Consider the following 12821-nt stretch of genomic DNA (forward strand, 5'->3'; position numbering starts at 1 on the left):
CCTAGAGCCCATGCTCTGCAACAAGAGAAGCCACCACAATGAGAAGCCTGCACACCGCAACGAAGAGTAGCCCCCACTCGCCACAACTAGAGAAAGCCTGCACGTAGCAGTGAAGACCCAACACAGCCAGAAAGAGAGAGGGAGAGGGAGAGGGACAGGAAGAGGGAGAGAAAGAAAAAAGGAGGGAAGGAAGGAGGACAGACTGTAAATGTTTACTTATATTCTGCTGGATACAGTTCTGATGCATTCTATAAACATATCAAGTAATAAGAGTAGTTCTAATTATTTTAGCCCTCAGTATTACTATTACTATTTTTTCCTCTAACCTGTGTGAACTGGCTCTTTGTTTTATAAAATGGGGACAGAAAAGCTTGACTGTGTGCCCATAGTTGCAAGTGTGTAGCCCTTCCCGTGAACTCTAGATTTCTGTTCTATTCACTGAGCTGAATATAGAAGAAAAGCAAATATGATAGAATTACTGACATATATACACATGTAAGAATCCACTTTATCTCCTGGCATGGATTACTTTGGTTTAGATCCAGAGATAGAGTGGATTGCCGTCATTAAATATAATTTGTTAATCTTATAGGAAGCAGAATCTGGTAACATAAGTCAAAAATCTGATGAAGAAGACTTTGTGAAAGTTGAAGATTTACCACTTAAACTGACAATATATTCAGAGGTATTTTGCTCTCTTTAATTAAAGTTGTCCTTATATAACAAATATTGTTAAGGTGAAAAATGATTTTGTATTTTTAATTTTCATTCTAAAGGCAGATCTAAGGAAGAAAATGGTAGAAGAAGAACAGAAAAACCATTTATCTGGTGAAATATTACGTGAAATGCAGACTGAAGAACTAGCTGGGAATTCTCAGACACTAAAAGAACCTGGTAAGAGTTATCATTTTAAACCATATCATATTGAAAAGCTACTGAATCTTGATACTGTCATTTTGTTTTGTTTTTTAAATGTGCTACTAGTACCTGGAATATCTAAGATAAACATTAGAAAGGAAGCGTAGTTCTATAAAAATTTGTTCAGCTGCCCAATTTATAAGATAGTATTATCAGATAATTTTTTTCTGTTTTTAGGGTTTTTTTGGTTTTTTTTTGCGGTACGTGGGCCTCTCACTGTTGTGGCCTCTCCCGCCGCGGAGCACAGGCTCCGGACACGCAGGCTTAGCGGCCGTGGCTCACGGGCCCAGCCGCTCCGCGGCATGTGGGATCCTCCCGGATCGGGGCACGAACCCGTGTCCCCTGCATCGGCAGGCGGACTCCCAACCACTGCGCCACCAGGGAAGCCCCTGTTTTTAGTTTTAACAAAGTAATATATGCACATGGCTTAAGAAAGAAAAGTATAAAGCAGTTAGTGATGATTGGCAAGAGCCTGTTTCTTTTAATTATTGGTTTTCAGTTCTTTTGGAGGAGACCCTCTAGATCTCTGAATACTATTCTTATAATTTTTCTTAATTTTAAAAATTAGATAATTTTCCTATCTCCCAAATGGAAAGTATTTAGACCTACCTCTTCTTCTTTCAGTGTTTATATTATTTTTGGTTTTCCTGTTACCTTTGTTCTTATAAATAGATACATTTTCTAGTTCCATCAACTTTGGTCATTACCCAGCTACTTGCTCCTCCCCTTTTCCTTCTGCCTTCTCTGTTCAGTTTTACTCATATTCTTACGTTATTAACATTATTAAAGTAAACACACTTACATTCTGTTTTTGTAACTATAATAATTGAATCTTCTATAATTTCCTGAAGATGATTCTATATAAATATGGTTTGTTGCAGAGCCAAGTTATAGTCCCAGATTTCATTCTTTATGGGTCTAATAGCACAACCCAAGGGCCACTCAGAGGAGCACATTTCTTGCATCAAGGTCAAAGATTTTCTTTTTGTTCATCAATTCATCAGTTGATTAAACTCATATAAGATTTTTTGTTTTTTTTTTTAAGAAATAGGGTGAAGAGAAGTGCAAACCAAATGTCAAACCTTCAGTTAATTCCTCACTCTTCAGCCCATTTCTGCCTGTTAGGACTCAGTTGGTACCCTCTGCACTGCCGCCTGTCCTAGTGTGTCTAGGCTGCAGCTTCCTCCCCTCTTCTCTGTGCCTCCATCTCCTTCGAGCATCCTGGGAACTTGTTGTGGTTCGCCATCCTCTGTTCTCTCACAGCCACTCTTCTTCTGTTGGTCTGGGTTTATTCATTTTTATACTTCTTTTCTTTTTTTTTCTAGTGGGGCTTTCTTTTGGAGAGAGAGGAAGTATCTGCTTAGTCTGCCGTCTTAAAATGGAAACCCTTACCTGTGCCTTTTAAACTCCTGCTGTGTGTTATCAGGGAATTATTGTAGCAAACTAAGTTTCTTTTGTAATAACTTTATATTAGAAGTGAAAGTTTTAATGGAAGAGAGCAGTATTAAACTAAATTCTATAAGGTCTTAACTTAGTAAGTAATTTATAAGGCATTAACTATGATTCTGTTTTTCAGAAACAGTGGGAGCCCAAAGTACATGAGATGTCTTCAGAGGCTCATCTAACTCTCTCTTTACATAGTCAATGCATATATGGAAATGGCACTAAATAAACATCTGTTTTGATCTGTAAAAAATGTAAATTAGTTTGACACTGCATTTTTGGTAGGTGTGCTAATTTCTGCCCATGGCAGTTTAAAACATCAAAAACTGAATTCGGGACAGATTCAAGCCTTGATACACTGTGGGGTTTTTTTCTTTTTCTTTCTGTCATTTTTTTTGGTCTTGATTTTTTTTCCCCATTGTGATGTTTGGTAACGTTAAATTTAAAATGTAGTTTTAAATAAAGTTTGGACTTAACCTGTAAACTATCTTTTTTGGAAATTATGTTGAATTCTATACAGCAAGTCACTGTTCTGTATAATTAGGCTATTCAAAGAGCAATGGTCAAGAGTTAGAGAAATATACTATTTATTGTAAAGCCCAGCCTTTAGGCCAGGCTTCCAAATAATGCCAGTGTTGCTGCTATTGGGTCTAATGTTCTTTTAGATACTTGCATGTCTTATTTCTGTGCAAGAATAGGGCAGGTTATAAAGGTTTCCAGGTTATTGTAGAATATATATTAATATTCTATTCAAATTGGATAATAAGTTTAGAACACTTGTCCTTAGTACGTAGAACTTACATAATTATCTATTAGATAAATATTTTCTAGAATTTCAATTCATATCTGTGTTGCCTCAGTCTAAAAGTAAAAAAAAAAAAAGTTTTCTATAATTAGAGAGTATTTCTGCACAGCCAAGTAAAGTAACATTGTGATTAATTTTAAAAGGAAAACCAAGATCTTTAAAGTAGAGATTAATAGAACTAAATTTATGTACCAGCACATTAAAGTTCTATATGCCTTCGGACAACCTTGCCTTTTGAGATGATAGTTTAGCCAAAGCATAGCAGTTGCTTCTGTATGCAGTGAGAGAGAAGCAGGTTCGCAGAGGAAGTTTTGAGTAACGAAAATCTACATGACCTCTTTGTCATGAAGTAAATCAGCTTTTAAAGGTGGTGTAGCTTTAGATCTCAAACTTGCCACATACCCAGTAAGGCTTCACATAGCCAGTTAACAAGTCATCTTTGCAGATTCTTTCTTGAATAAAATATGAAGAATTGTTCCAAATAGTCTTTTAAATTTGTCAACAATTAACTGAAGTATCCCATAAGAAAAGAATTTGGTTGGTATTCCTTTGAAATTCTTGCCTGATACCTCAGTGTAAAAGTATAATGTCCAGTCAGGGAGTATTAAATGAGGATTTCCCTATGAGGGCATTGACTGTATTGCTCCATAACTTAAATTATGTGAGACATATATCTCCAACTTTCTGAATTAGTAAAACTTATTCAGAAAACTATCATCCCAGAAACAGGAATTCTTATTCAATTGGCTTGACTTCAGGGAAACTGAAACATAAGTTACATTATATGTATACTTAAGTTCTGTATTTGTTTTCTAGACTCTGTACAGAAACTTCATTTTGATACTCAAGCCAAGCCTTACATATTAAGACTGTCTGTCTCTCTCTCTGCATGCATTTTAAAGATCGATACAGTGGAAGCGTTGTACTTATACCTTAGTTATTACTGTAGTATCTGTGAACCTTATCAAACTTGCTTATTTGACTTACGTTATAGCTGTTGTAATATGGTCTGTTTTTTTCTATTATAGTAGATAATTTAGTTTTAAAATACCTAGGACTTGAGAGCAGATAACTTGTTTAATATGTTTTTCCCTGGTAACTGTTGCTAAAGGGTTAGGCATTGAATATTACTGTTTGTCTTCATTTTTAAGTTAAAAATTTGGTTAGAGATAAAAGAGGAAGAAAAGGTCAAAATGAGTGAGAGAGAAACCTCGCAGGTTGAAATAATGCCTAAAAGAGTGAGCTCGCCAGACTGTGCAGCAGGTACTCTTTGTATTTTGTAACATTCACTTTGGGTAAATGCTTTTTCACTGTTAATAAATGTATATCCTGCATACAGCCCTGAATTGCATTTTCATTTAAATTGACATACTCATTTACGCTTTAGAATTTATTCCAGAATTGTGGCTTATTTGACTATTTGAAATGTGTAAAAAAAAAAACCCTCAATACAAACTACTATATATAAAATAGAAAAATAACAAGGTCCTACTGAATACAACAGGGAACTATATTCAGTATCCTGTAATAAACCATAATGGAAAAGAATATGAAAAAGGATATATATATATATATATATATATATATATATATATATATATATGTATAACTGAATCACTTTGCTATACACCAGAAACTAAAACAACATTGTAAATCAACTATACTTCAGTTTTTAAAAAAATCAAGATATGAAAAATAATGACATATCAACCAACCAGAGAGAAGATTTATTAAACTTGAGACATTTTTCTTATAGTGGCCATGAGCTTCTATTTTTTAGTTACATCTGTCTTATATACTACATACAGAACATTCTCATATTTATTCAGAATTAGATTGGCATGTTTCTTGCTCAACTTTCTTTAATATAAAAAACTCATTCTTTATCTGTCAAAGAAATAATTGCCTCTGGATTTCACTTGTTTCAGTATACACGTGTAATTGCTCAGCCGCCTTGCTTGGAAGAGCCAGCATTTCTTGTTCTTTCTGCACAATTCTAATTGTTACTTTAATGTTCACTGTCTTTACATGTCTAGTTTTTTCTTCATATTAAGTAGTGTCTCTGGCTGACCCACTTTCCATTAAGGAACAAGGAGCAGAGGAAAATTCTGTGCCTACAAATGACTGTGATTCATATATAAACAGAGTTTTAATTATCTTATCAGTTCATTTCATCTGCCCAGACTCAGAAATATCCACAACAGAATATCCTTTAGGCCAGCAATTTATAGAAAGCTATTGATTTGGTTATTTTGAAAACTAATCACAGCATAATGTTTCTGTATAACAGAGTTCTGTTCTCCCACCTACTTAATATATTTCTTGCATTATGACTTTTCCTACATGTAATTAGTTATCCCCCATATATAGGTCTAGCAAATCACATGTGATTAATTTAAAATAAATAATATAGTTATAAATATTAAGAATATTAATCAGAAATATTAATTAGAATTATTAATTAGAAATATTAATTAGAAATCTTCACCTTTAATGAACTGTATCCCCCAGAGTTATAGTTGCCTTTTTAAGGCCATTCTCTTAATCAAATGACATCATGAAAAGGCTTTGAAAAATATAAAGTGCTATACAGTTCACGATAGTAGCACTCAGCATTGGTGTTAACCTCGCTTTCAGTGAGACTGTGTCTGTGTACATTTAGAGTCTCCATTGCTCCATCTCCTGTTGCCTCACAGTTGATACTCAGTATCTTCCTAGAAGGGGCACAGGCATGGGTTACTCTTATCAAATGAAGTAGTGTTCATGGAAATGCTTTGATGACAGGTACTACATATAAATGTAAGGTATCATGTGTGTATTCATGTTGGAGAAAAGAGAGGTCCAGGAAAAGAAGGGCTAAGATTCTCCTCAAACTTACACATCTCAGTAGTGAGGTTTTTTGCCTACTTTTCAGTGTTCTGACAGAGTTTTAAAAACTAGACTTACATATTAAGAACCCATAATTGCTTCCATGTGTTCTTTGGCTAACAAACATTTTTTTCTGACATGTCCTGGCTGTATATTCTTTTTGTAGTTCTTCCCTCTTTAGGTAAAGAGGCAAAGTCTAAAGAGCCTTCCATGGATTTTAGAGGTGCAGTTTTCCCACAGTGTCACTTCCACCATTCTAGTTATCCTCCTTCTATTTAGTTTTATTTACTCTTCTTTCCACTTCCTCACTCTCTTAGTATCCCCAAATCCCCCCAAAATGTTTAAGACATAGGTAGAGTAATGGAGTTTATGCTACAAAGTTAGTATTTCCAATAGCTTTTTGGACTTTGTTCTTTAGTGAAGTGTATTTGGTTTACAGTATTATATCATTTTCAAGTGTACAACATAGTGATTCAATATTTTTATAGATTATACTCCATTTAAGGTTATTATAAAATATTGGCTATATTCCCTGTGCTGTACAATATATCCTTGTAGCTTATTTATTTCATACATAGTAGTTTGTACCTCTTTATTCCCTACCCCTGACTTTCCCCTCCCCCTTTCCCTGTCCCCTCTGGTAACCATTAGGTTGTTCTGTATAGCTATGAGACTGTTTCTGTTTTGTTATATTCATTTGTCTGTTTTATATTTTAGATTCCATGTATAAGTGATAACATTCAGTATTTGTCTTTGTCTGACTTATTTCACTAGGCGTAAGTGAACCCCAGGTTCGTCCATGTTGTTGCAGATGGCAAAATTTCATTCTTTTTTTATGGCTGAGTGTAATATTCCATCTTGTGTGTGGGGGTGTGTATGTATATATACCACATTTTCTTTATCCATTTATCTATTGATGAACACTTAGGGTGTCTCCGTATCTTGGCAATTGTAAATAATGCTGCAGTGAACATTGATGTGCATGTACCTTTTTGAATTAGTGTTTTTGTTTTCTTTCGATATGTACCCAGAAGTGGAATTGCTGGTTCATATGTCGTTCCATTTTTAGTTTTTTGAGGAATTTCATTACTATTTTCCATAGTGGCTGCACCAATTATTCCCACCAACAGTGCACAAGGCTTCCCTTCTCTCCACACACTCAACAGCACTAAAAGACAATAGCCGTTCTGACAGGTGTGAGGTGATGCCGTTCTGACAGGTGTGAGGTGATGTCTCATTGTGGTTTAGATTTGCATTTCCCTGATGATTAATGATGTTGAGCATCTTTTCATGTGCTTGTTGGCCATCTGTATGTCTTCTTTGGAAAAATGTCTATTCAGGTCCTCTGCCCATTTTTTAATCGGGTTGTTTTTTATGTTGAGTTGTATGAGTTCTTTGTATGTTTTGGATATTAACCCCTTATCAGATAAATCATTTGCAAGTATCTTCTCCCATTCAGTAGGCAGCCTTTTCGCTTTGTTGATAATTTCCTTCGCTGTGCAAAAACTTTTTAGTTTGATGTACTTCCATTTGTTTCCCTTGCTTGAGGAGATATATCCCCCCAAAAAAAATCTTTTTGGAGACTGATGTCAAAGAGTGTACAGCCTGTGTTTTCTTCTAGGAGTTTTATGGTTTGTGGTCTTATAAACCATTTTTAGTTTATTTTTGTATATGGCATGAAAATATGTTCCAATTTCATTCTTTTACATGTACCTGTCCAGTTTTCCCAGCACCACTTATTGAAGAGACTGTCTTTTCCCCATTATATATTCTTGCCTCCTTTGTCATAGATTAATTGATCATAAGTGCATGGGTTTATTTCTGGACTCTCTATTCATTGATCTATGTGTCTGTTTTTGTGCCAGTACCCAATGCTTTTGGTTACTGTAGCTTTGTAGTATAGTCTGAAGTCACAGAATGTGATACCTCCAGCTTTGTTCTTTTTTTCTTAAGATTGCTTTGGCTATTTTAAATAGCTTTTTGGATTATAATTTTCAAGTTTATTTGGATTATGTCACATATGATTGCCTTTTTCTCCTCCCTATCTTTCTTTATATTCCACCACCACCAATTGTCAAGTTTAGGTTATACAGGTGTTTAATAGGTTAATTTCTATAATGCTTGTTATCTGTCATTGAATTCTATTATATTTGAGTATAATTTCTGATAATAGCTAGAAAAACAAGGTATATTTCAAGATGTAAATATTTTCTAACCAAAGAGATACATAAATATTCCATTTCTTGTTTCATGTGATTTTGAAACTTATTCTCTGATTGTGTCAGTGATTAGTCTTAGAATTTCATGTAGAAAATCTCTGTACCTTCCAAGGGATTGTCAGGACTTAAAAGCTCAGCTTCATATAACATTGTATAGTTCAACTTTTTTCTTCTATCAGTATTAGCAGTCATTTTAATACATTGGAGTCCTATGTTCTTTAGCTTAAAATTCTTTCACAGACAATATTTGGACAAGTATTATAAAGCAATAAAGAGATAGTATTACTATGACTTTTGGAAACATATGATGCACAAAAACATACTGATGTTTTAGCCCACTCTATTCCTCATTTTTCTGTCTGCAAAATGAATTATCCTGGATCCAAGGATGCTCTTAGTATTTACATTTTATCAAATGGTAACTGTTTACATCTTTCAAAGGAAGATTTTTTTTTCTAATAAATTTATTTTATTTTTTGGGCTGCGTTGGGTCTTCTTTGCTGTGCATGGGCTTTCTCTAGTTGTGGCAAGCAGGGGCTACTCTTTGTTGTGGTGCACTTGCTTCTCATTGTGGTGGCTCCTCTTGTTGCGGAGCACAGGCTTTAGGTGTGTGGGCTTCAGTAGTTGTGGCACGCGGCCTCAGTAGTTGTGGCTCACGGGCTCTAGAGCGCAGACTTAGTAGTTGTGGCCCACGGGCTTATTTTGCTCCACGGCATGTGGGATCTTCCTGGACCAGGGCTTGAACCCGTGTCCCCTGCATTGGCAGGTGGATTCTTAACCACTGCACCACCAGAGAAGTCTCTCAAAGGAAGATTTATGAAAATAAATAAAAATGGAAATAAGCAATTGTACAAATAATTCAGTGTTTATTAAAATCACAGTGAACAAGACAGTGTTGAAAACTTATAGTTTATTTTATAAGAAAATTGGGATTAAATTACAAGGATCCATGTGATCCCAGCTTTTGTCAGTCATTTCATGATTTGTGAGGCTCTGGCCCCTTCCCTTGGCATGGTGGCACAGCCTGAAAAAAATGTATACTTTCTTGTTGTTACTTAATAGAGATCTTCCTGGGCATGTTCCCCGAAACAAACTCCACAGGATGGGAGAAAGGTGCTACTACAGAGTAACAATTTTTCTTCCTACTCCCTCTAGGCTTTGTAAAACCAAAGTCAGATGTTATATAGCCCCATCCCCAACCTTAAATGTAAACAACCAAATGATGTTTTAAATTAAAGCCTTCCATCTCTGACATTCTAGAATTTCTGTATGGTGAGATTTATGAAATTCATATGGAAGTACAAAGAAGTTCTTATAATAAATGTAGGCATTCCCTAAGACTTAATCTTTAGATCTCTCAATTATACTTTGTAAAACCTTGGTGATCTCATCTAACCTCATAACTTGAAATATCATTTATAACCTGCCTGCTTCCAAGTTTATATGTCAGTACAACCTCCCTCCCCTCTCAAAGTCTAAGTTCTTTTCAATGTCTAGTAGGTTTTCTGAACTTGATGTGTCCAAAACTGAGTTCTTGATTGTTCCAAATCTAATTTTTCTGCGGTTTTCCCATCTAATAAATGGCACTTCCATCCTTCTACTTTCTCAAGACAGAAACCCTGAAATTATCTGTAGCTCTTCTCCCACATCCAAATAGTCAGCTCTACCTTTAAAATGTAACTAGAATCTAATAATTCTCATTACCTCTTCTACTACCCTCTTTATTCAAGCCACCCTTATCTCTTGACTGGATTATTATGGTAGTTTCTTAATGCCCCTATCTCTTCCCTTCCTTGGCTTTCTATAACTGAATCTCATCACAGTAGCCAGAGTGATTCTGTTCAGATGTCAGTAGCTTTCTATTTCACTCCAGTTAAGAGCAAAATAGTCTTTACAAGACTCTATGGGACCGGTTCTCTACCTCTACCTCATTTCTTATTTTCCCCATTATTCACTCAGCTTCAGTCACACTGACTTTTTGCTGTTTCTCGAACATGATGGGGATCCTCCCACTGCTGGACCTTTGCATTTGCTGTTCCCTCAACCTAGAATGCTTTTCCCAGATATCTTTATGGCACACATTTAGTGAGATCTATGTGTGTCCAACTTAAAATTACAACCTCCACGAATCATTCTTATTCCCTTGCCACGTTTTATTTCTTTGCCTATTACTTATCAACACTGTATTACTAACTTGTCTTATTGTCTGTTTCCTCTTTACCCCCTAATTGAAGGGTAAGCTCTATAAGGGCAGGAATTTTTCTCTGCTTTGTCCACTGCAATATAACTAACCTTTAGAGCAGTTCTTGGCATATAGAAGGTGTTCACTGTCTATGAGTAAATGATTAAATTCTTTTAGTACTCCAAAGAGAGGTTTAAGTTCTTACATTTTACTAAGTAGGATTGGCTATCTCATTTATGACAGATTCTCTCCACTTCAACAGTTTTGAAAAGAACAGTGTAATACTCCTATAGTAGTGTGTTTCAGACGGAAGAGTTCCAGCTGAAGAAAATGCAAATATATACCTAGTTATTCTTTTTCAAATCTGCTAATAGGTAAGTCATACACATTGATTGATATGATCAAAATGAATATGGAATTATTTAAAATGCAGTGAATTCAGTGATGTGATATGACAGCAGATTTTAATCATTGGAAAGCCTTTCAGAAAGACCAGGTTTTTACAGTATCTACTAAAGGTTTGTGAGAAGAGGATTCTCCCCCCGCCCCCCATTTTTCTACTAAATGGTCCATGAAAATTGGTACCGTAGTTTGGCAATATGCACCGAAGTTTTTCATGATATGTATATCCTTTGACAGAGCAATTCAATTTCTAGAGATGTATCCTAAAGATAAACAACTTACTAAGTTGTAAGAATTCTTTTTATATTCTGGATACTAGTCCTTTGTCTTATACATTTATTATAAATATTTCCTCCCAGTCTGTGGTTTGCATTTTCATTTTTCTCTTTCAAAGAAGCTGTTAATTATGTTACGTCATTTTTTTTAATGCTTGGTACTTTGTGTCCTAAGAAATAATTTGCCTATGCCTAAGTCATTGAGGTTTTTTTCGTATTTTCTTCTAGACGTTTTATAGTTTTAGCTTTTACACGTAGGTATATCCTCCATTTTGAGTAATTTTTTTGTATGATGTGAGGTAAGGATCAGATTTATTTTCCTCCCATATAGAAATCCAGCCTGCACCATTTGTTGAAAAGACTGTCCTTCTCTATTAAATTATCTTGTCACCTTCATGGAAATCAGTTGGCCATGTGCGTGTGGATCTGTATGTGGAATCTCTTTCCCACTCATTTATATGTGTAGTCTTACGTCCATGTCGTTACTGTAGCTTTATAGAAAGTCTTGAAAATAGGCAACATAAGACCTCTAAATTTGTTCTTCTTTCTCAAGAACTTTTGACTATTCTATGTCCATAATCTTGCATTTACAGTTTTAGAACTGTCTTCTTAGTTTTCACAAACAAAAAAGCTGCTGGGATTTTTATTGGAATTAACATTGAATAAATAGATCAATTTGAGGAAATAAAAATGTAAACAGTATTGAGTTTTCCAATCCATGAACCGTGTATAGCTTTCCGTTCATTTAGGTTGTCTTTTGGCTCTATACAGAAATTTGGTTTGATAGTATTTGTCAACTTTGCAGTGTAACTACCTGTCTACAACATTTACTACTTGTGTAATAGCTCACCTATTATTTGCAGGACTTTGGCTATCCGAAGTATTCTTGCATTGCTGATTTCATTGTCACCGATTTGTGAAAAGGGAAGTGGCTAGGTTGATTCTTTGAAATTGTTCTAGAAAAGAGGTAATTGTTACATCACCACCACTGTTTACTGCCTGGTGGCTATATTAACCTCCCTGTGGGAGACAAAACAACTTAATGTTAACTCTTCTTCAGAGCAAGTGGATTCCACTCTACCTACCTCTCCAAATAGAAAGCCAAACATCCCTAGTGTTCAGTAAATATTGTCACTGAGGATCCAAGATGTGGGAAGAACAAAGGATAGGGCCAACCTTATCGATAGTTTCTAACCTTAAAGGAAAATGGAACCTTGCTTGCATTGGCATCTTCCTATTATTGCAGGGAGTGGCCGAGTAGGGCAAAGAAGGAAGAGCAGTATGAGTGTGAGCCTCTCTTGTCTGTGGGGAATATGCTGATCAAATAGGAGGTCAGAGAACAAGTATAGTGTCATCACAGTATTATACCACAAACATCACGTTATGTTTTTTCAGCAAAAACAAGGCCGTTTTCTATTTGCTATTTTGCAGTTAATTTCTTCATTTTTTTTGGTGGGGGCGTGGGTGCAGTGGGGAGTATACATACTTATATACATCTTGCACCAACTCTTGTGACATGGTGTGTATTGACAGCAAGGTTTAAATGAGACGTCAGTGACTGGTCAAGCCCTTTGAAGGCCATCTCTGCCAAGTAAGAATATTGTTTGTATGAAAAACACCATGAATTCAGCAAAGCATCAGACCCATCAAGGAAAATTATACCGAGAAGTTTGGGTAGAGGAGATTAATTTGAAGTCTTTGTGATCTAT

At 35.4% G+C, this 12821-nt stretch overlaps 1 protein-coding gene across 27 annotated transcripts in view; it reads left to right on the forward strand.

Moving 5' to 3' along the window:
* Window positions 1-4679, forward strand: part of PCM1 (pericentriolar material 1) — a 96744-nt gene extending 92065 nt beyond the window's left edge. For 14 of the 27 annotated variants that reach the window (XM_029226280.1, XM_029226287.1, XM_029226288.1 and 11 more), the window contains 3 exons: window positions 593-685; window positions 777-894; window positions 2495-4678. In XM_029226280.1, coding sequence (XP_029082113.1) covers window positions 593-685; window positions 777-894; window positions 2495-2520 — 237 coding nt within the window. In that variant the 3' untranslated portion in view covers window positions 2521-4678. Of the gene's footprint in view, window positions 1-592; window positions 686-776; window positions 895-2494 lie in introns of all 27 variants that reach the window. The other 13 variants (XM_029226301.1, XM_029226300.1, XM_029226302.1 and 10 more) reach the window with 3 other exon arrangements.
* The last annotated feature ends 8142 nt before the right edge of the window (window positions 4680-12821 follow it).

Source organism: Monodon monoceros, unplaced genomic scaffold, assembly GCF_005190385.1.
Source record: "Monodon monoceros isolate NGI ecotype Baffin Bay Population unplaced genomic scaffold, NGI_Narwhal_1 Super_Scaffold_17, whole genome shotgun sequence".
NCBI classification, from domain to species: domain Eukaryota; kingdom Metazoa; phylum Chordata; class Mammalia; order Artiodactyla; family Monodontidae; genus Monodon; species Monodon monoceros.